We start from the raw sequence: 23,548 nt of genomic DNA, 5'->3' as shown, positions 1-23,548 counted from the left end.
TTATAGAAAATGTTTGGCTAAAACTAAAGAAAAAACTACAGGACACTGTAAACGACATCACTAACCAAGATCAGCTGTTTGAAGCAATCCATATCACTTGGCAGGACATTGAGCTAGACTTTATTCGTGGCCTTTATGAATCTATTCCAAGCCGGATATCTAAAGTTCTAACTATGAAAGTGCATCTTACCAAGTATTAAGGTATGTAGATCATTTTTTCATTAATAAATGACGCTCTGTAAAAGCGAGTCGATATGTAAACAAACGGTGGCCATTTTGGATCGTACGAATATAACTGGCACGGCACTGTACCTGGGTTTGTTTGTCATTTGTTCCTTCCTTTTTTCTTGACCAACTGACTGTTCTTTAATGTTAAAGAACTACTCTGGTATTATGCTGTGATGCAACAATTGTTAAACGGTTGAGGAGAAATTATAAACATTTGGAGACCCATGAATAGCTCTTCAGCAACCCATGCTTGCCAGGAAAGGCGACTAAGCTTGTTGTAAGAGGCAACTAACGGGATCAGGTGGTCAGGCTCGCTGACTTGGTTGATGCATGATATTGATCCCAATTGTGTGGATCGATACTCATGATGTCAATCACTGGATTGGCTGGTCCAGACAAAATTATTGACAGACTGCCGTTCGATATTGATGGAATATTGCTGAGTGCGTCGTTAAACAACAAACACACTAACAAACAGACATTTGGAAGGTTTTCTTGTATGTATGAATACATGATCATAAGCATGACGTGGACTATTGAGTTAAATGAGTAAGTTTCTCCTGTGTAATGAGATGACTGGGTGATGTCCCTTGAAGGATGTGTCCTGTTGTTGATAGTTATGGCGTTGGGCACGGATGGATGTGTCCTTGTGTAAATAGTGATGGTGTGGAGGATGGATGGATGTGTCCTTGTGTAAATAGTGTTGGTGTGGAGCAGGGATGGATGTGTTCTGGTGTTAATAGTGATGGTGTGGAGCAGGGATGGATGTGTTCTGGTGTTAATAGTGATGGCGTGGAGCAGGGATAGATGTGTCCTCGTGTTAATAGTTATGGCGTGGAGGATGGATGGATATGTCCTTGTGTTAATAGTGATGGTGTGGAGCAGGAATGGATGTATTCTGGTGTTGATAGTGATGGTGTGGAGCAGGGATGGATGTGTTCTGGTGTTAATAGTGATGGCGTGGAGCAGGAATGGATGTGTCCTCGTGTTAATAGTGATGGTGTGGAGCAGGGATGGATATGTTAATAGTGATGGTGTGGAGCAGGAATGGATGTATTCTGGTGTTAATAGTGATGGTGTGGAGGATGGATGGATGTGTCCTTGTGTTAATAGTGTTGGTGTGGAGCAGGGATGGATGTATTCTGGTGTTAATAGTGATGGTGTGGAGCAGGGATGGATGTGTTCTGGTGTTAATAGTGATGGTGTGGAGCAGGGATGGATGTGTTCTGGTGTAAATAGTGATGGCGTGGAGCAGGGATGGATGTATTCTGGTGTTAATAGTGATGGCGTGGAGCAGGAATGGATGTGTCCTCATGTTAATAGTGATGGTGTTGAGCAGGGATGGATGTGTCCTCGTGTTAATAGTGATGGTGTGGAGCAGGAATGGATGTATTCTGGTGGTAATAGTGATGGTGATGAGCAGGGATGGATGTGTTCTGGTGTAAATAGTGATTGCGTGGAGCAGGGATGGATGTATTCTGGTGTTAATAGTGATGGCGTGGAGCAGGAATGGATGTGTCCTCGTGTTAATAGTGATGGTGTTGAGCAGGGATGGATGTGTCCTCGTGTTAATAGTGATGGTGTGGAGCAGGAATGGATGTATTCTGGTGGTAATAGTGATGGCGTGGAGCAGGGATGGATGTATTCTGGTGGTAATAGTGATGGTGTGGAGGAGGGATGGATGTGTCCTCGTGTTAATAGTGATGGTGTGGAGCAGGAATGGATGTATTCTGGTGTTAATAGTGATGGCGCGGAGCAGGAATGGATGTGTTCTCGTGTTAATAGTGATGGTGTGGAGCAGGGATGGATGTGTCCTGGTGTTGATGGTGAGCGTGGAGCAGGAATGGATGTATTCTGGTGTTAATAGTGATGGCGTGGAGCAGGGATGGATGTGTCCTCGTGTTAATAGTGATGGTGTGGAGCAGGAATGGATGTATTCTGGTGTTAATAGTGATCGTGTGGAGCAGGAATGGATGTGTCCTGGTGTTAATAGTGATGGTGTGGAGCAGGGATGGATGTGTTCTGGTGTTAATAGTGATGGCGTGGAGCAGGGATAGATGTGTCCTCGTGTTAATAGTTATGGCGTGGAGGAGGGATGGATATGTCCTTGTGTTAATAGTGATGGTGTGGAGCAGGAATGGATGTATTCTGGTGTTGATAGTGATGGTATGGAGCAGGGATGGATGTGTTCTGGTGTTAATAGTGATGGCGTGGAGCAGGAATGGATGTGTCCTCGTGTTAATAGTGATGGTGTGGAGCAGGGATGGATGTATTCTGGTGTTAATAGTTATGGCGTGGAGGAGGGATGGATGTGTCCTGGTGTTAATAGTGATGGTGTGGAGGATGGATGGATGTGTCCTTGTGGTAATAGTGATGGTGTGGAGGATGGATGGATGTGTTCTGGTGTAAATAGTGATGGCGTGGAGCAGGGATGGATGTATTCTGGTGTTAATAGTGATGGTGTGGAGGAGGGATGGATGTGTCCTGGTGTTAATAGTGATGGTGTTGAGCAGGGATGGATGTATTCTGGTGGTAATAGTGATGGTGTGGAGCAGGGATGGATGTGTCCTCGTGTTAATAGTGATGGTGTGGAGCAGGGATGGATGTGTCCTCGTGTTAATAGTGATGGTGTGGAGCAGGGATGGATGTGTCCTCGTGTTAATAGTGATGGTGTGGAGCAGGAATGGATGTATTCTGGTGGTAATAGTGATGGTGTGGAGCAGGGATGGATGTGTTCTGGTGTAAATAGTGATTGCGTGGAGCAGGGATGGATGTGTCCTCGTGTTAATAGTGATGGTGTTGAGCAGGGATGGATGTGTCCTCGTGTTAATAGTGATGGTGTGGAGCAGGAATGGATGTATTCTGGTGGTAATAGTGATGGTGTGGAGCAGGGATGGATGTGTTCTGGTGTAAATAGTGATTGTGTGGAGCAGGGATGGATGTGTCCTCATGTTAATAGTGATGGTGTTGAGCAGGGATGGATGTGTCCTCGTGTTAATAGTGATGGTGTTGAGCAGGGATGGATGTGTCCTCGTGTTAATAGTGATGGTGTGGAGCAGGAATGGATGTATTCTGGTGGTAATAGTGATGGTGTGGAGCAGGGATGGATGTGTTCTGGTGTAAATAGTGATTGCGTGGAGCAGGGATGGATGTATTCTGGTGTTAATAGTGATGGCGTGGAGCAGGAATGGATGTGTCCTCGTGTTAATAGTGATGGTGTTGAGCAGGGATGGATGTATTCTGGTGTTAATAGTGATGGCGCGGAGCAGGAATGGATGTGTTCTCGTGTTAATAGTGATTGCGTGGAGCAGGGATGGATGTATTCTGGTGTTAATAGTGATGGCGTGGAGCAGGAATGGATGTGTCCTCGTGTTAATAGTGATGGTGTTGAGCAGGGATGGATGTATTCTGGTGTTAATAGTGATGGCGCGGAGCAGGAATGGATGTGTTCTCGTGTTAATAGTGATGGCGCGGAGCAGGAATGGATGTGTTCTCGTGTTAATAGTGATGGCGTGGAGCAGGGATGGATGTATTCTGGTGTTAATAGTGATGGTGTGGAGCAGGGATGGATGTGTCCTGGTGTTAATAGTGATGGTGTGGAGCAGGGATGGATGTATTCTGGTGTTAATAATGATGGCGTGGAGCAGGGATGGATGTGTTCTCGTGTTAATAGTGATGGTGTGGAGGAGGGATGGATGTGTCCTGGTGTTAATAGTGATGGTGTGGAGCAGGGATGGATGTATTCTGGTGTTAATAGTGATGGCGTGGAGCAGGGAAGGATGTGTCCTCGTGTTAATAGTGATGGTGTTGAGCAGGAATGGATGTCTCCTCGTGTTAATAGTGATGGTGTGGAGCAGGGATGGATGTATTCTGGTGTTAATAGTGATGGCGTGGAGCAGGAATTGATGTGTCCTCGTGTTAATAGTGATGGTGTTGAGCAGGGATGGATGTGTCCTCGTGTTAATAGTGATGGTGTGGAGCAGGAATGGATGTATTCTGGTGGTAATAGTGATGGTGTGGAGGAGGGATGGATGTGTCCTCGTGTTAATAGTGTTGGTGTGGAGCAGGGATGGATGTATTCTGGTGTTAATAGTGATGGCGCGGAGCAGGAATGGATGTGTTTTCGTGTTAATAGTGATGGTGTGGAGCAGGGATGGATGTATTCTGGTGTTAATAGTGATGGTGTGGAGCAGGGATGGATGTGTTCTCGTGTTAATAGTGATGGTGTGGAGCAGGGATGGATGTGTTCTCGTGTTAATAGTGATGGTGTGGAGCAGGGATGGATGTATTCTGGTGTTAATAGTGATGGCGTGGAGCAGGGATGGATGTGTCCTTGTGTTAATAGTGATGGTGTGGAGCAGGGATGGATGTATTCTCGTGTTAATAGTGATGGTGTGGAGCAGGGATGGATGTGTTCTCGTGTTAATAGTGATGGTGTGGAGCAGGGATGGATGTGTCCTTGTGTTAATAGTGATGGTGTGGAGCAAGGATGGATGTGTCACTGATATAAGACAGCATCATCAATGATGCAGCCTCATTATGGAGATGATGCATGTCGCAGCTGTGAGGCCAGTACTGCCCAGAACACAGACCAGCTGTTGATAAATGATGTCACCACTGCCTCATAGTCTTATCAGCTTCTCTTGTCTGTAGCTCTGAGTAATATCTACTTTGGTATGTAACTGTTATCAGTCCACTTTTTGGCTCACGTTTTTAGGCTCATACGCGCATTTGTTGTTCGTGGTCTGTGGGTCCATCCAAACTTATGTACATATTTAGTGTCTTCACTAAAATGAAACAGTAATTTCTTCCACATTCCTGGGTCTGACTCTACTAGCATCAATGTAGAGATCTTTCATTTTTGTGTTGTAGTTCTGAGATATGAGCCTTGTGCTGTACCCACACTTTGAGTTGACCTTTCCTGGCTGCTGAGTGTACAGGCCACATGATTGAACTTATGTACATTACCAAATGTGTTGGACATATCCTTCATGCTTGCTTGTGTTATCACACACACAGGAGATACCTACTGGGCCATAATCTCAGGTGCCAGAGCTTATGACTGTCCTAGGGGCGGTCGGGTAGCCTGGTGGTTAAAGCGTTCGCTCGTCACGCCGAAGACCCGGGTTCGATTCCCGACATGGGTACAATGTGTGAAGCCCATTTCTGGTGTCCCCCGCCGTGATGTTGCTGGAATATTGCTAAAAGCGGCGTAAAACCATACTCACTCACTCACTCACTCACTATGACTGTCCTCTCGGGAAAGACCTCGAACATTACCATGGGGTGACAGTCTTCTTTACAAGCCAGCATACCCTGAAGCAGGACTGGAAGTATCCCCCAAGAGGCTTTTGTTCCTGATATGCTTAATTTCACTCAGAGGTCATCAAGACAGCTCAGGATCAAAATTTTAACCACAAAATATGATTCTGAATTGGGAAACGCGATTACTTTGGCTGAAAGCTTCTTTGTCAGTACTGGGAGGAAGATGTGTTTGTGAATATGAGCACACAGCTGATATATGTGATATGGCATTCAATTTGCCTTAATATGTTGCCTATCACTCCTGATGCAGTCATTACCTCTCATCTCCTTGGTACTGTGACCATGGGACCCGTGAAGATTCCGGGCTAGAATAGGTCTTCAGCAACCCATGCTTGCCTTAAAAGGTGACTATGCTTGTCGTAAAAGGCGACTAACGGGATCGGGTGGTCAGGCTCGCTGACTTGGTTGATGCATGTCATCGATCCCAATTGCGTGGATGGATGCTCATGATATTAATCACTGGATTGTCTGGTCCAGACTCGATTATTTACAGACCGCCGTCATATAGCTGGAATATTGCTGAGTGCGGCATTAAACAACACACAAACAAAACAAACAAAACTGTGACCATGGTGACATGTTACTGTCTCAGTCATTTCCAGGCAGGAGTCCTGTGTAACATAGTGGCCCATTGGTGTGAGGTGTATCCACTCATTGTGCTTGCTGTAGCTGACAGGAGCTGCCTGTAGTGCTCCAGACTTGTCCATGGAATGCTAGTATCATACCCATGGTCTTGGGCCTACCCACTCCCTTTAGCTGACATACTGTGATGTGACCAAAAAGGTGGCAATGCAGCTCTCTCACTCACTCTTTAAGTTAAATTTCTGTGATAAAATTAAATATGATTTCCTTACCATGGTTTTTTTGTCACATAGGCAAAGTTCAATCTTCAAAAAGAAAATGAATATGTGAATGTTTTGAAATTTTATCAAATCTTTTCTTATGCATGTACTACAAACATCTGAAGCTTTGTTTTAAGGATAATAACAATGTTAGTCAACCTGGGCTAAAGATCTGGGGTAGAATGGGTCTTCAGCAACCCATGCTTTTAAGATGTTAGTAATAAATGCTTGTTCCTGATTGTTAATTGCTCTAATTATTCAAAATGTCAAGATCAAAGATCATTCAACAATGTATATAATGATGTTATTTTGGTAGGATTAACAGAAATAGCAAAAACAGTATATGTATAAGGGCTAAGAATCACAAGAAAGATAAACATATCAGGCGATGAAAACAGTAGTCACCACTGTGCCGGTAGCTTTAGGACACCCCCCCCCCCCTAAATACGTTTGTTTTTTAACGTGTAATTTCAGCGCTTTCACTTGGACATTTAAATACTTTCTACAAATATTGTGATTTTTTTTAAAAATTTTCCTCTCAGAAATTGACTAGATGTATCTAGGACAATTGATATTTGCAATAATGTTTTTCACTATACTTGCCCTTTGCCCTTTAACATAGACTTGTGATAGTCATAGCGCTGAGATGACTTTGCGCAAATGGGCCCTGGGCTATTGCAGATGTGACAATTTGAAACACAAGCATGCAAATCATTGCTCACAATATCAGACTCAATTATTTTTATGTCGGCATCATTTAACTGGAATATTTCTGAGTACAGTGCGTGTGTGTTAATTAAACAACAAAAAACTTACAACAGCAGCTTCACAATTGTGGGCATCAACATCTGACAGAGACAGTTTTGTTTATATTTTGCTGACAAAACATCCAATACACAACATGATTTCAGATAAGGTGATAGTTCCAGGTGAACTACATATCATGACTTTATTTGTAACTAATCGGATGTTGACGCTTACAGGAAGTTGAAATAGTCGTTATATTTGAACATAATTGCACTGTTTCTTTACTCTAGATTTTCTGAAATACTGATCTTGGCGGTGGTAGTGAGCCAGCAATAAGGCACAAAAGATGTGCCAGAGTACTGTGACTATCTGGAGATCGCTCCAGCTAATATACTGGAGAACTGTTGTGTGAACAATGGAAGAGAGGTTGTATCAGTACAGCCTTTGTCAGTCCGTTGTGTTTTCTGATCCCTGATTGTTTGCCACTCTGGCTTTGATTTATGGTGGAGTTGCTACTGTGTAGGATTTCATTTTAATCATGTTAAGATGAACAGAGAGAAAATTGTGATGCTTTCAGTATTAAATGATGTCCTTGCAAGATAATGAGAAGTTAAGTGTTCTGACTGAGATTAATGTCTTGGCATATTCCCAGGGTACTTTGGGCCCAGGTCTTGCCGTTTATAGTTAACTAAGGGCAGCTGCAGGTCTAACAAAGCGATACAGTGATAAGTCATAGTTGTTTACAATGAATGATTATTGATTTGTGGCAAACATTGAAGAATTTATTTTACAATCATTTTGAAAACATTTGTAATTATTTTTTAAAAGCATTTGAATCAAATTCCTTTTATAATATGTACAAGTCATAGCATTAGTCTTGGTATATATTAACCACACATACTTTTTTAGCCATTCTTGGTTAAATTTTCTTTTCACAGCAGCCAATTTTGATCTACTTTCCAATGTCACTGGCATGGATGGTTTCTCCATGTATTTTATTTGTGTCCATCGGCTAGGAATCACGTCATTGTTTTCACTAAACACTTTCACTGGTACGATTGTTTTTTCTGTGAAAAGATGGAAACTACTTGCCATATGTTGTCAAGCAACACGGAACAGTCTAGTTCGTAAACTCGATTCAGTGCATATAGTAAATTTATTTAGCATCACCGAATCCTCGCAGTGCTGCATGGAGCTATCAAAATGTTCATTGACACAGATGATGAGGGCGGCTTTAGGATTTCCATTGCAATCGCAAACACTGGCGAATGAGAAAACAGCTGAGCAATTGTCAATCAAATTATTTATACCTGTCTACTAATTTGAAGTAACTAAAGACATTTGGTGACCTTATTTTATTGTAGACAAACTGAAATTTTGGTTGCATTGTCGACCATTTTAGTCTCAACTTTGATGTCTAAGTATACTAGTGTCAGTTTATTATGTCCTTCAGAGACAGTAATTAGTGCTGTGTCCCTGTGATATGTACTTAATGTGATTAGTTGAATTGTTCTTACTCAGACACCATCTTTTGTAATCTAATTTCACAAGAATCGTGAGAAAATGGATTTTTTTCAGGCAGCATCTTCATCATTCCAGTAGAAGAGCAATTATGAGCCATTAGCTTTGATGGTAATGGGAAGGTGTAACATTAAGACTGCCCCCTGGAGAATCAAGCTCCTAAATTAACTGTGTGTTTGCCAAAAAAAACAGGGATGGCAAAATTACAAGAGAAAATGTTCACCTGACTTAGCTAGCACAAAATACCAAGATCAAATTAAATGCAAACCCTACCTTTAGTTGAAGAAATGATCTTGTCATAAGTAAATGTCAAATGTAAAACTTTAGATATTTAAGCATTTCATTGATTATCACATTATCTTGTCATGTATGCTGTGAAGACGTATGATTTAAATACATCCAGATTTTGAAAGTGAATCATTTTGAAAAAAATATGATCCTACAATCGACAAAAAGTGGAAATGGCTGGATGTTTCCTTTCCCCCATGTCTAACATATTTTCTTAAACCTACATGCCTCAGGGTCTTCCGCAATGCACAAATGTGTGTCCAGTATGCACAGTTTTAGAGAATGGACGCAGAAAAATAATATACTGCGTCTCTAGGGACGCACAATAATATTCATTGTACCTACAGTGCATCAAGAGCAGTTTAGGTGTCTGTTATTTCATCCATCAATCATGGCCACGGTCCACATGATCTTTGATTCATTCCAGGTTATAAAGAAACTATCAAAATGTACAGTACACTACACCATGCCATTACTTTAGAGGACCCTCATATTGTTTGCAAGGACCCTTAAAATTAATTATTGGGTCCCTGGACCCCCACATTTGTAAGTGAAGGTAAAAGCCTGTTGCCTATTATAATCAGCAGTAACTAAGGTAAAGGTGTTACTCCTACTGGGAATCGTGAACTAACAAGGAAGAGACAGAAGAACAGAAGAGCTACCGTACATCCCTTGGTCCCTTACTATGGGGACCTTAACTTTGTTGCTGGCAATCTATAGCCCCATTTTTGTATGGTATCTTTGTCAAATAGGCAGATATATTTTATGTTCTCTAACTAATCTGTGGTATATTTACTGTTGTTAGCTGCATGAAACCTAAGTTAACCATGCAGGGTTAACATATGGCATGACAACTTGATGTAGTATGAACTGTAATAAGTAGCCCTGTGAAACGAAACTGTTCTAACTGTTGTCAAAATTATTGTGTCTGCTATTGTGCTAAGCAAATATTATTGATAGTTGAGGATATTCTCAAATGGACTTTGGGAGGTGCCATCAGAAGAACAAAGGTCTCAAAAGCAAAATCTTGCAGAACAGTTACACTTTTTCATAATAAGTATTAACACTTTAATCATTACACTTATGGTCTATCACATTTTAGACCATGGTATGAGAAGTTTTTTTCTTAAAAAAACCACTATAGTTTCGTTGTGATCTCCGAGCTATGTTTATTGCGTGTGTGACATCAGAGTTTTGTCCATTGCGTCTCTGGTAACATGAAGCTATGTCCACAGCATCTGACATCATGGAGCTATGTCCCTTGAGCCTATGACATCAGAGGGCTATGTCCCTGGTGTCTGTGACATCAGAGGGCTATGTCCCTGGTGCCTATGACATCAGGGAGCTATGTCCCTGGTGTCTGTGACATCAGAGGGATATGTCCCTGGTGCCTATGACATCAGGGGGCTATGTCCCTGGTGCCTATGACATCAGGGAGCTATGCCCCTGGTGCCTATGACATCAGAGGGCTATGTCCCTGGTGTCTGTGACATCAGAAGGCTATGTCCCTGGTGCCTATGACATCAGGGAGCTATGCCCCTGGTGCCTATGACATCAGGGAGCTTTGTCCCTGGTGCCTATGACATCAGGGAGCTATGCCCTTGGTGCCTATGACATCAGAGAGCTATGTCCCTGGTGTCTGTGACATCAGAGGGCTATGTCCCTGGTGCCTATGACATCAGGGAGCTATGCCCCTGGTGCCTATGCCATCAGGGAGCTATGTCCCTGGTGTCTGTGACATCAGAGGGCTATGTCCCTGGTGCCTATGACATTAGGGAGCTATGCCCCTGGTGCCTATGCCATCAGGGAGCTATGTCTCTGGTGTCTGTGACATCAGAGTGCTATGTCCCTGGTGCCTATGACATCAGAGTGCTATGCCCCTTGTGCCTATGCCATCAGGGAGCTATGTCTCTGGTGTCTGTGACATCAGAGGGCTATGTCCCTGGTGCCTATGACATCAGGGAGCTATGTCTCTGGTGTCTGTGACATCAGAGTGCTATGCCCCTTGTGCCTATGACATCAGGGAGCTATGTCCCTGGTGTCTGTGACATCAGAGGGCTATGTCCCTGGTGCCTATGCCATCAGGGAGCTATGTCCCTGGTGCCTATGCCATCAGGGAGCTATGTCTCTGGTGTCTGTGACATCAGAGTGCTATGCCCCTGGTGCCTATGACATCAGAGTGCTATGCCCCTTGTGCCTATGACATCAGAGTTTTGTCCATTGCGTCTCTGGTAACATGAAGCTATGTCCACAGCATCTGACATCATGGAGCTATGTCCCTTGAGCCTATGACATCAGAGGGCTATGTCCCTGGTGCCTATGACATCAGGGAGCTATGTCCCTGGTGTCTGTGACATCAGAGGGATATGTCCCTGGTGCCTATGACATCAGGGGGCTATGTCCCTGGTGCCTATGACATCAGGGAGCTATGCCCCTGGTGCCTATGACATCAGAGGGCTATGTCCCTGGTGTCTGTGACATCAGAAGGCTATGTCCCTGGTGCCTATGACATCAGGGAGCTATGCCCCTGGTGCCTATGACATCAGGGAGCTTTGTCCCTGGTGCCTATGACATCAGGGAGCTATGCCCTTGGTGCCTATGACATCAGAGAGCTATGTCCCTGGTGTCTGTGACATCAGAGGGCTATGTCCCTGGTGCCTATGACATCAGGGAGCTATGCCCCTGGTGCCTATGCCATCAGGGAGCTATGTCCCTGGTGTCTGTGACATCAGAGGGCTATGTCCCTGGTGCCTATGACATTAGGGAGCTATGCCCCTGGTGCCTATGCCATCAGGGAGCTATGTCTCTGGTGTCTGTGACATCAGAGTGCTATGTCCCTGGTGCCTATGACATCAGAGTGCTATGCCCCTTGTGCCTATGCCATCAGGGAGCTATGTCTCTGGTGTCTGTGACATCAGAGGGCTATGTCCCTGGTGCCTATGACATCAGGGAGCTATGTCTCTGGTGTCTGTGACATCAGAGTGCTATGCCCCTTGTGCCTATGACATCAGGGAGCTATGTCCCTGGTGTCTGTGACATCAGAGGGCTATGTCCCTGGTGCCTATGCCATCAGGGAGCTATGTCCCTGGTGCCTATGCCATCAGGGAGCTATGTCTCTGGTGTCTGTGACATCAGAGTGCTATGCCCCTGGTGCCTATGACATCAGAGTGCTATGCCCCTTGTGCCTATGACATCAGAGTTTTGTCCATTGCGTCTCTGGTAACATGAAGCTATGTCCACAGCATCTGACATCATGGAGCTATGTCCCTTGAGCCTATGACATCAGAGGGCTATGTCCCTGGTGTCTGTGACATCAGAGGGCTATGTCCCTGGTGCCTATGACATCAGGGAGCTATGTCCCTGGTGTCTGTGACATCAGGGAGCTATGCCCCTGGTGCCTATGACATCAGGGAGCTTTGTCCCTGGTGCCTATGACATCAGGGAGCTATGCCCTTGGTGCCTATGACATCAGAGAGCTATGTCCCTGGTGTCTGTGACATCAGAGGGCTATGTCCCTGGTGCCTATGACATCAGGGAGCTATGCCCCTGGTGCCTATGCCATCAGGGAGCTATGTCCCTGGTGTCTGTGACATCAGAGGGCTATGTCCCTGGTGCCTATGACATTAGGGAGCTATGCCCCTGGTGCCTATGCCATCAGGGAGCTATGTCCCTGGTGCCTATGCCATCAGGGAGCTATGTCTCTGGTGTCTGTGACATCAGATGCTATGCCCCTGGTGCCTATGACATCAGAGTGCTATGCCCCTTGTGCCTATGACATCAGAGTGCTATGTCCCTGGTGCCTATGCCATCAGGGAGCTATGTCTCTGGTGTCTGTGACATCAGAGGGCTATGTCCCTGGTGCCTATGACATCAGAGTGCTATGCCCCTTGTGCCTATGACATCAGAGTGCTATGTCCCTGGTGTCAGTGACATCAGGGAGCTATGTCCCTGGAGCCTATGACATCATAGAGCTATAGCAGAGAATTATATTTAGTAGTTGAGTAAGTTACTGGCCAGTGAAGCATATGATTGTGTGGCATCCATCATGTTTTTGTTGGTCTGCCTGTTTTGATAACTCACTCAAGCAGTTTGTTTCTGGCGAAGGAGTGGGTCTTGTTTCGGTCATGATAAGTGAAACACAAGCCATGTCATAAGACTCTCCTCTCAACATGAGCAATGTTCTATTTGAACAGCACAACTTCAATTTAATTATATGTTTTTTTCTGAACTCATGCTGAAGGTGTTCATTGTATATACACTGATAACATTGATGTTGTAGCAAGAAATTAGGTCAAATTGTGTAGGGACAGGTATCCTTGTCACACTGTTTTGGATCCAGGGATTACTTTCAGCATTGTTCAGGATGGTGATGCAAGGTTTCTGTATGTGCTAGAATATTGTTGCATGCCAAAACCCAGATATTTCAGGAAAACTGTAGTAAATGCCATAATAGCCTTAATGAACAAAGCACTTAAACAAGTTACAAAGTTATGAACTTGTCATTTTAAATGCCAGCTGTAATGAAGATGTATTGTAAATTACAGTGAGGGATCTGCTGGAGATGCTTGTCTATGGGTTTATCAGGCCTAGCTGATGACTGAATCATTGTAGTTGTTGATGGCTGATGGAAGGTTCCTGTATGTTACATAGTAAGCTTGGCTTCAATCTGTGGGAAATACTTGTGCAGACCAGCAATCATTGACTACCACTTGAAGCCATGGCAGATACTCTCAGATATTCCGACCATATGTTGATGCAGATAACTAGAAAGAACAGCATCTAGATTCTTTCCATAATTATGCTAGGCAAAGATTGTTTATTTTGACCTGATATTTAGCTAGTGATCGGAGCTCCACATGGTATTCTTGTGAATGTCCAAAGAGCTTTCATCCAGTACTTCAGCAATGTTGAACAAAGCCATGAATGATGGATAATTGACATCCCCCCCTCGAGATGAGACAGGATGAGCCTGGTTGTCCACTTCTGGATCAGTGCTTCTTGATATGCACGGCAGTGTTTGTAATGAGTAGATGGATTATAAGTATTGCTGATGAACGATAACTGATGTTGTGAGGTGTCACATATCACTTTAATTAATTTAAATTATTACTCATCTGTGAAGTGATCACCCATTTAGTTTAACATTATACCTTTATAAACAATGTTTAATAGGGACAGGACTATTTTTGGCATCGGCTGGTTATTCGAATAACTGGTGCGGGTAGCACTGTGAAACTGTACTCTGCAACATCTACTTTGCTCCCAGACGAATGCTCTACTCCTGACAGACACTACTAATTTTCATAAAACACCAGAAATGCATAGACACACTATGTGTGCATCTCACTCTAGCTAGGGCTGTCCACATATTTTACTTGAATTGGTCAAGTAAGGAGATTTTGCAGTCGCCTGTGATCTATCTATTGTGATCTAGCATCGTGGCATTATACAGGTTCAGAGCATCCTTATTAAACGAAACATTTTGTTGAAGCATTATCACAACACTTCATCACCGTGTCTACTTACAACCATGAACATTGTGTTGCGAATGAGTGAAGCCCCCTTTAGACCCAGAGGACAGTTGTTAGAAATGTCTCATGTCAACCTATGCAGTCTCGTGTTGTAAATCTTTCATTCTCCAAAATTGCCCAAATGGTGCAGCTTAATGGTAATTAGAATCAATTTCATAACAGATAAACCATCTGCTCACTCTTATGAAATGAAATAGCACACATCACATGACTCGATGAGAGGATCATCATCTTGCGGGCTCCCCTCACCTACACTGAACCAAATTTGAAGCAGATGTCTCTAACACATTCACACACACACACACATATATGTATATATGTTATTTTGAATATGTTTTTAAAATTGCCATCTTATTGGTTTTTATAATCATTCTCGGAGAAAGCTGAATTCTTAATTGCTAGGCTACACCTTGAGAGAACAGTCTATGGTCGAATCATTAGCTTCTTATGTTGTATTCATACACCACCCTTTAACCAGCAACATCTGTTTTCAACATTGAATATGTACAAAGTTTAAGTGAATAATACATATATTACTACCCTTGTCCATGTTAGATACTGTATCTAATAATCTATATATCAGGCCCCCCCGCTCCGACAAGATAGCTACCATGTTTGGGATATTTAACCTTGAAAATGGACAGGGTTAAGGTGATGGAGTACTAGATGATGAGTTGTTAACTCATAGGATTTTCCGACCAAAAATATAAAGGAGTTAATGAATAAAACATTTGGTAACATCCTTGAAAAATTAATTGATTAAGAAACCGATTCACTGTTATCTGCTAAACACTGCATATCAGAGCTCATGATTATAATATGCTTTGTTGGTAAACTGAAAAAAATACCTGAACAATGGTTTTCTTCTTGTTATTTTCTGTTTCCCAAACATGAACATAGTTTACAGGGAGAAAGGAGTATTTTAACATTCTTGGAGATATATAAATATGCATTACTCCATGGTTGTCACCAGTCCAGCTTCAGTGTAATGAAATATGCAGACAGTTATGGAAGAAAGGTGGGAAGTGGGGGTTGGGGTGGGGACCAGTTGTTGTTTGATTAGTTTGTATCTACCCCCACACTCGATCCCTACCAGCTCACCTACAACCCCACCAGTTCAATCCCCACAAGCTCCATGCTGACACCAGCTCCATGCCAACACCAGCTCCATCCTGGCACCAGCTCCATGCCGACACCAGCTCCATGCCAACACCAGCTCCATGCCGACACCAGCTCCATGCCGACACCAGCTCAATGCCGACACCAGCTCCATGCTGACTCCAGCTCAATGCTGATACCAGCTCCATCCTGGCACCAGCTCCATGCAGACACCAGCTCCATCCTGGCACCAGCTCTATGCCGACACCAGCTCCATGCAGACACCAGCTCCATCCTGGCACCAGCTCCATGCCAACACCAGCTCCATGCCGACACCAGCTCCATGCAGACACCAGCTCCATCCTGGCACCACCTCCATAAAATTATATAAATATGCATTACTCCATGGTTGTCACCAGTCCAGCTTCAGTGTAATGAAATATGCAGACAGTTATGGAAGAAAGGTGGGAAGTGGGGGTTGGGGTGGGGACCAGTTGTTGTTTGATTAGTTTGTATCTACCCCCACACTCCATCCCTACCAGCTCACCTACAACCCCACCAGGTCAATCCCCACAAGCTCCATGCTGACACCAGCTCCATGCCAACACCAGCTCCATCCTGGCACCAGCTCCATGCAGACACCAGCTCCATGCCAACACCAGCTCCATCCTGGCACCAGCTCCATGCAGACACCAGCTCCATCCTGGCACCAGCTCTATGCCGACACCAGCTCCATGCCAACACCAGCTCCATGCAGACACCAGCTCCATGCCAACACCACCTCCATCCTGACACCAGCTCCATGCCAACACCAGCTCCATCCTGGCACCAGCTCCATGCTGACACCAGCTCCATCCTGGCACCAGCTCCATGCCAACACCAGCTCCATCCTGGCACCAGCTCCATGCAGACACCAGCTCCATCCTGGCACCAGCTCCATGCCAACACCAGCTCCATGCCGACACCAGCTCCATGCAGACACCAGCTCCATCCTGGCACCACCTCCATCCTGGCACCACCTTCATCCTGGCACCAGCTCCATGCCGACACCAGCTCCATCCTGGCGCCAGCTCCATGCCGACACCAGCTCCATGCTGATCCCAGCTCAATGCTGACACCAGCTCCATCCTGGCACCCCTCCATGCCAACACCAGCTCCATGTCAACACCAGCTCCATGCTGGCACCAGCTCCATCCTGTCACACCAGCTCCATCCTGGCACCAGCTCCATGCCGACACCACCTCCATCCTGGCACCAGCTCCATCCTGGCTCCAGCACCAAGCACCAAGCACCAAGCACCCAGCACCCAGCACCAACAAGAGCCTACACCAAACGTAGGCCAGCTGAGTAGCCATACACCAGACACATATTGCCAATATAAATCAATTAGGCTGGTAGTTGTGTGGAAGACAATATTGTTACAAACAGGTGATTAACACACACTTGTAGCTCTAAATACATGACTATCAGTGATCAGCTTGACTACATTTGCTGTTTGACAGTCAGGTCTGCACACAGATCACACGTAGTAAGGTTCCATGATCCATCATCAGGATGATATCCGATGTATGTAGTACATAGAAATATTCAGCTAAGAAGGACATGACCAGAAAGTTGAAACACATAGCAACAATTTAACAAGGAACATGTTCACATTTTGGTCTGACAAACATCTCGGTCCAATTGGCCACTGAAGATATTCAGGGATGTGAAATCTCCACGGAAATGCGGAAAATTGGGTTTCTTAAAACAGTAGTCCTCGGGGAAAAATCATCTTCTGCTTAAAAATATATTAAAAAACACTTAGAAAAATATTTTAGAAAAAAGGACAACCATCGCGGATTGTCCTGTGTTTGATCAGAGCTTTCAGCATCAGATTTTAGGACATCATACGTTTTCTATCACGATTACTTGCGCTTTAATGTGGGGGGTAGCGTCACAAAGAAATTGTAAATACTCAGATGATGGCTTGTTTTGAAGATAAAGTTGTCTTTTAGCCTATACATGAATGAGATATTTTAAAAGTACTGATTTAACTTTGAAATTTTGCTGCATCTGCCATCTTTGTTCATTTGACTTATTGACTTTTGACTTATTATATTTCTTGGTGTGAATGTTGCCCAAACTGTGCTTAAAATGCAATCATGAACTCCCCCCCCCCCCCCCCCCCTAGACTTTTCCTTTTTTTGCTCACATCCCTGGATATTAGACATGTTGGTCAGAAAGGTTTTGGGCTTAATTTGTTTACAAGAATGAAAGAGGACATTTGTCATTGCTGGATATATGGGGCGGTCGGGTAGTGGTTTAAGCGTTCACTCATCATGCCAAAGGCCAGATTTCGATTCCCGACATAGGTACAATGTGTAAAGCCCATTTCTGGTCTCCCCTGCCGTGATATTGCTGGAATATTGCTAAAAGTGGCGTAAAACCATACTCACTCACTCACTCATTGCTGGCCATGTTAAGTGGGAATCATGATGAGTTTGTGGTTGGGTGCCATCTCTCCTTGTTGGCCTGCATGTGCTGGAGGACTGTTACCTGTAGCAGGACACCTACAGCATGAAGCATGGGGGATTACTAATGGAACCTTATTCCTTCCTGCAGTCTTATTTTCCTGGTCACTCTGATGGCAATCGAGTCTGCATGGTCTATTTCCGTCCCCAAATTTGTTGTAAAGCTTCTATTGGTGGCTATTTCTAGTGTGCAATTGTTACTGTTCTTGTGGATAAAACCATTTAGATGGACATGTGACACTTGATAATATTGGGATCCAGTACCTGCTATCTGATGATTTAGTGCAGCTGCACATCTTTGTGGATTGTTACTTACTAATTACAAGTCGGGGTAGTTGCCAAAAATAATTTCTTTGCAAGGATGTCTTATGTCTCAATATTTCTTGTACATACAAGTACCTTCTAGAAAGTTGCTTGATTTCACTAGGAGCAGAACTTGCCTGCATAAGAAGCATTGCTATCACCAGTACAGCGGCTATACCACTGATGAGATAACTTGATGGATGGCCCATTTGTAAACAGATGAAACTGAAAGTTGTTTACACGAAGCAGGCTAAATGTTTTCATTTGTTGATGTTGTATGGGGCAGCAACTGTTGGCTTGTGCTTGCAGCCAATGTGAGGGCTTCCATCTGTTCTGTGAAGGCTTCTTCCACACTGCACTGGTGGCTTACCAACCATTAAGATTTCTCTGATTAGAAAACTGACTTTTCAAATGCAGCCCAAATGCCTTTGAAGGAGGCTTCATGAACTCTAACATTTGTCTTGTGTTGTGTCTTTATTGACTTTAAAAGAAATAGGTCACATGATTTAGAAATTCAGTATGTCACCCTATGTAATTGCTTGCGTGAGACCTGGAAAACGAACTTGTGTTGTGTGAAGCTGATGTTCTTGGCTATATATATCTTATATATCGGACTGCATTTTTCATGAAGTCAGAGTTTGTTACTGTTTGCATAGAATGACAATTTGAGATAGGTAGCAGTAGTTATAAGCAGTACAACCTAAAGGTTGTGTTATCGTGGTTTTCATTAACTGATATTTTGGTTAAGCTAGTGTTTACTGCCATTTATCTTGGCTAATAGTTGCTCCAGTGTCTTAGCACATTTTATAACTACTTGAGTCATAAAACAGCAGTCTTGTCTCATACTCATACTTACATGCATCATAAAACTCCTGGAGAGATACTGGTTGCTTTAACCCTTTGTTTCATGGGGAAGTTAAAGGAACAATTATGAGTTAAAGCTTTAACAGAGGTAAAAGTCCAATTCTTCAATACAGATTTTACATAAATTGTGATGTTTTGTACTCAATTTTGGAATGCAAATAATTTTGTTAATTCTAGGTTCATGAATTTAGATATTTTCTTTTATGGTGGAAAGGGTTAATTGTATGCTTGAGCTAAGTCATTTATGTGAAAGAAGCTGATTGGTCAGTCATGCTTTGATGTTTCACAATGATGTTTTGCAACAAGTCTTCTATGGTTCTTGCAATGATAGTTTCAAGCAGATGCTCATCTTTTGCAGTGTAGATTCAGTAGTTACGTATCACTTCATCTCCTACAATCATACTCACCAGGGATGAGAAGTGCAGGGAACATACAACATAGTATGCTTTGTGAAATTATTTTCTTGATGAACATGCTGTGTAAATATTATGTAGGGATTGACAATATTCCTAACAGATATTGTCCAGGCTCCTCATTAGATAGTAGGCACATATTAACCCTTGTTACCCATTGTATATTAATAACAAAAAATCATTTAGGTACACTTTGAGTGCATGTTGACAGTGTTACTTCGGCTACCTGTCACTTAATGTATGCTGTATTCAATGTGTAACAGTACCTGAAGCTATCTGTCATTGATAAGCATGTACTTCACACATAATGGACATTTGTATTCTGATCTGAGTGTCCATTCCTGATTTTCTTCAGTCATTCCCTATGTTTTCATTGCTCAGGACTCCAGAGCATGCACAATGTTATGAGGTTATTGAATGCTTCGAAGTCAAGTAGGTGACCAGGTTGAAGTCATTTAGCCTGAAGATGTCAAGTACTGTAATGTCCCATGTAGCCTGAAGATGTCAAGTAGGTCCCATGTAGCCTGAAGATGTCAAGTACTGTTATGTCCCATGTAGCCTGAAGATTTCAAGTACTGTTATGTCCCATGTAGCCTGAAGATGTCAAGTACTGTTATGTCCCATGTAGCCTGAAGATGTCAAGTATGTCCCATGTAGCCTGAAGATGTCAAGTAGGTCTCATGTAGCCTGAAGATGTCGAGTACTGTTATGTCCCATGTAGCCTGAAGATGTCAAGTATGTCCCATGTAGCCTGAAGATGTCAAGTAGGTCTCATGTAGCCTGAAGATGTCAAGTTGGTCCCATATAGCCTGAAGATGTCAAGTACTGTTATGTCCCATGTAGCCTGAGGATGTCAAGTATGTCCCATGTAGCCTGAAGATGTCAAGTATGTCCCATGTAGCCTGAGGATGTCAAGTATGTCCCATGTAGCCTGAAGATGTCAAGTATGTCCCATGTAGCCTGAGGATGTCAAGTATGTCCCATGTAGCCTGAAGATGTCAAGTATGTCCCATGTAGCCTGAAGATGTCAAGAACTGTTATGTCCCATGTAGCCTGAGGATGTCAAGTATGTCCCATGTAGCCTGAAGATGTCAAGTAAGTCCCATGTAGCCTGAAGATGTCAATTATGTCCAATGTAGCCTGAAGATGTCAGGTACTGTTATGTCCCTTGTAGCCTGAAGATGTCAAGTATGTCCCATGTAGCCTGAGGATGTCAAGTATGTCCCATGTAGCCTGAAGATGTCAAGTACTGTTATGTCCCATGTAGCCTGAAGATGTCAAGTACTGTTATGTCCCATGTAGCATGAGGATGTCAAGTATGTCCCATGTAGCCTGAAGATGTCAAGTACTGTTATGTCCCATGTAGCCTGAAGATGTCAAGTATGTCCCATATAGCCTGAAGATGTCAAGTACTGTTATGTCCAATGTAGCCTGAAGATGTCAAGTATGTCCCATGTAGCCTGAAGATGTCAAGTACTGTTATGTCCCATGTAGCCTGAAGATGTCAAGTATGTCCCATGTAGCCTCAAGATGTCAAGTTGGTCCCATGTAGCCTGAGGATGTCAAGTATGTCCCATGTAGCCTGAGGATGTCAAGTATGTCCCATGTAGCCTGAAGATGTCAAGTACTGTTATGTCCCATGTAGCCTAAGGATGTCAAGTATGTCCCATGTAGCCTGAAGATGTCAAGTATGTCCCATGTAGCCTGAAGATGTCAATTATGTCCCATGTAGCCTGAAGATGTCAGGTACTGTTATGTCCCATGTAGCCTGAAGATGTCAAGTACTGTTATGTCCCATGTAGCCTGAAGATGTCAAGTAGGTCCCATGTAGCCTGAAGATGTCAATTATGTCCAATGTAGCCTGAAGATGTCAGGTACTGTTATGTCCCTTGTAGCCTGAAGATGTCAAGTATGTCCCATGTAGCCTGAGGATGTCAAGTATGTCCCATGTAGCCTGAAGATGTCAAGTACTGTTATGTCCCTTGTAGCCTGAAGATGTCAAGTACTGTTATGTCCCATGTAGCATGAGGATGTCAAGTATGTCCCATGTAGCCTGAAGATGTCAAGTACTGTTATGTCCCATGTAGCCTGAAGATGTCAAGTATGTCCCATATAGCCTGAAGATGTCAAGTACTGTTATGTCCCATGTAGCCTGAAGATGTCAAGTATGTCCCATGTAGCCTGAAGATGTCAAGTACTGTTATGTCCCATGTAGCCTGAAGATGTCAAGTATGTCCCATGTAGCCTCAAGATGTCAAGTTGGTCCCATGTAGCCTGAGGATGTCAAGTATGTCCCATGTAGCCTAAGGATGTCAAGTATGTCCCATGTAGCCTGAAGATGTCAAGTATGTCCCATGTAGCCTGAAGATGTCAATTATGTCCCATGTAGCCTGAAGATGTCAGGTACTGTTATGTCCCATGTAGCCTGAAGATGTCAAGTACTATTATGTCCCATGTAGCCTGAAGATGTCAAGTATGTCCCATGTAGCCTGAAGATGTCAAGTACTGTTATGTCCCATGTAGCCTGAAGATGTCAAGTACTGTTATGTCCCATATAGCCTGAAGATGTCAAGTACTGTTATGTCCCATATAGCCTGAAGAAGTCAAGTAGGCCTCATGTAGCCTGAAGATGTCAAGTAAGTCCCATGTAGCCTGAAGATGTCAAGTACTGTTATGTCCCATATAGCCTGAAGAAGTCAAGTAGGTCTCATGTAGCCTGAAGATGTCAAGTAAGTCCCATGTAGCCTGAAGATGTCAAGTACTGTTATGTCCCATGTAGCCTGAAGAAGTCAAGTTGATCCCTTGTAGCTTGAAGATGTCAAGTAAGTCCCATGTAGCTTGAAGATGTCAAGTAAGTCCCATGTAGCCTGAAGATGTCAAGTACTGTTATGTCCCATATAGCCTGAAGAAGTCAAGTAGGTCTCATGTAGCCTGAAGATGTCAAGTAAGTCCCATGTAGCCTGAAGATGTCAAGTACTGTTATGTCCCATGTAGCCTGAAGAAGTCAAGTTGATCCCTTGTAGCTTGAAGAAGTACTGTTATGTCCCATGTAGCCTGAAGATGTCAAGTACTGTTATGTCTCATGTAGCCTGAAGAAGTCAAGTAAGTCCCATGTAGCCTGAAGAAGTCAAGTGGGTCCCATGTAGCCTCAAGATGTCAAGTACTGTTTATGTCCCATGTAGCCTGAAGATGTCAAGTACTGTTATGTCCCATGTAGCCTGAAGAAGTCATGTTGATCCCATGTAGCCTGAAGATGTCAAGTACTGTTTATGTCCCATGTAGCCTGAAGATGTCAAGTACTGTTATGTCCCATGTAGCCTGAAGAAGTCAAGTTGATCCCATGTAGCCTGAAGATGTCAAGTAGGTCCCTTGTAGCCTGAAGAAGTACTGTTATGTCCCATGTAGCCTGAAGATGTCAAGTACTGTTATGTCTCATGTAGCCTGAAGAAGTCAAGTGGGTCCCATGTAGCCTGAAGAAGTCAAGTGGGTCCCATGTAGCCTGAAGAAGTCAAGTGGGTCCCATGTAGCCTGAAGAAGTCACGTTTGTCCCAGTTTCATCACTGAGATCCCCAGGTTTGTTCCAGGACTCACAAAGAGGCAAACCCAGTTTTTCCTTGGATAATGGAGTGAAGTTTGCATGACCTCCACAGGCCATGAACAGCCAGGCTGGCACTATGAATTTAACAATTCTGCAACCACTCAATGACTAGTGCATCATCAAGTTTATGGACTGACTTTGGCACAATGACAGGCTCACAAGTGATTTCAAAAGGTCCAATCCATTCTAAAGCTAAGGTTTCATGGACTCTGCTTGCCATTGTAGTCTCGTAGTACTGACAAGGTATTCGAAACATAATCACTTTTGTGTACCTTGT

At 43.6% G+C, this 23,548-nt stretch overlaps 3 protein-coding genes across 9 annotated transcripts in view; all 3 read left to right on the top strand.

Moving 5' to 3' along the window:
• LOC124146188 (eyes absent homolog 1-like) overlaps positions 1-23,548 on the top strand; it is a 152,852-nt gene that overhangs the window by 19,646 nt on the left and 109,658 nt on the right. The window lies entirely within an intron of this gene.
• LOC125381910 (uncharacterized transmembrane protein DDB_G0289901-like) lies at positions 2,286-4,733 on the top strand. Its single transcript, XM_048399269.1, has one exon. The coding sequence runs from the start codon at positions 2,286-2,288 to the stop codon at positions 4,731-4,733; it is 2,448 nt and encodes an 815-aa protein (XP_048255226.1).
• On the top strand, positions 16,179-16,931 carry LOC124146167 (splicing factor 3A subunit 2-like). The gene has a single exon (XM_046516316.1). The coding sequence runs from the start codon at positions 16,179-16,181 to the stop codon at positions 16,929-16,931; it is 753 nt and encodes a 250-aa protein (XP_046372272.1).

Source organism: Haliotis rufescens, unplaced genomic scaffold (assembly GCF_023055435.1).
Source record: "Haliotis rufescens isolate VD_foot unplaced genomic scaffold, xgHalRufe1.0.p SCAF_2, whole genome shotgun sequence".
NCBI classification, from domain to species: Eukaryota; Metazoa; Mollusca; class Gastropoda; order Lepetellida; family Haliotidae; genus Haliotis; species Haliotis rufescens.
The sequence above is the reverse complement of the archived record's forward strand: the minus strand, read 5'-3'. Positions and strand labels throughout refer to the sequence as shown.

Coding starts and splice junctions, on each gene's coding strand:
- LOC125381910 (XM_048399269.1), top strand. CDS start 2,286: ATGTGTCCTCGTGTTAATAGTTATGGCGTGGAGGAGGGATGGATATGT.
- LOC124146167 (XM_046516316.1), top strand. CDS start 16,179: ATGCCAACACCAGCTCCATCCTGGCACCAGCTCCATGCAGACACCAGC.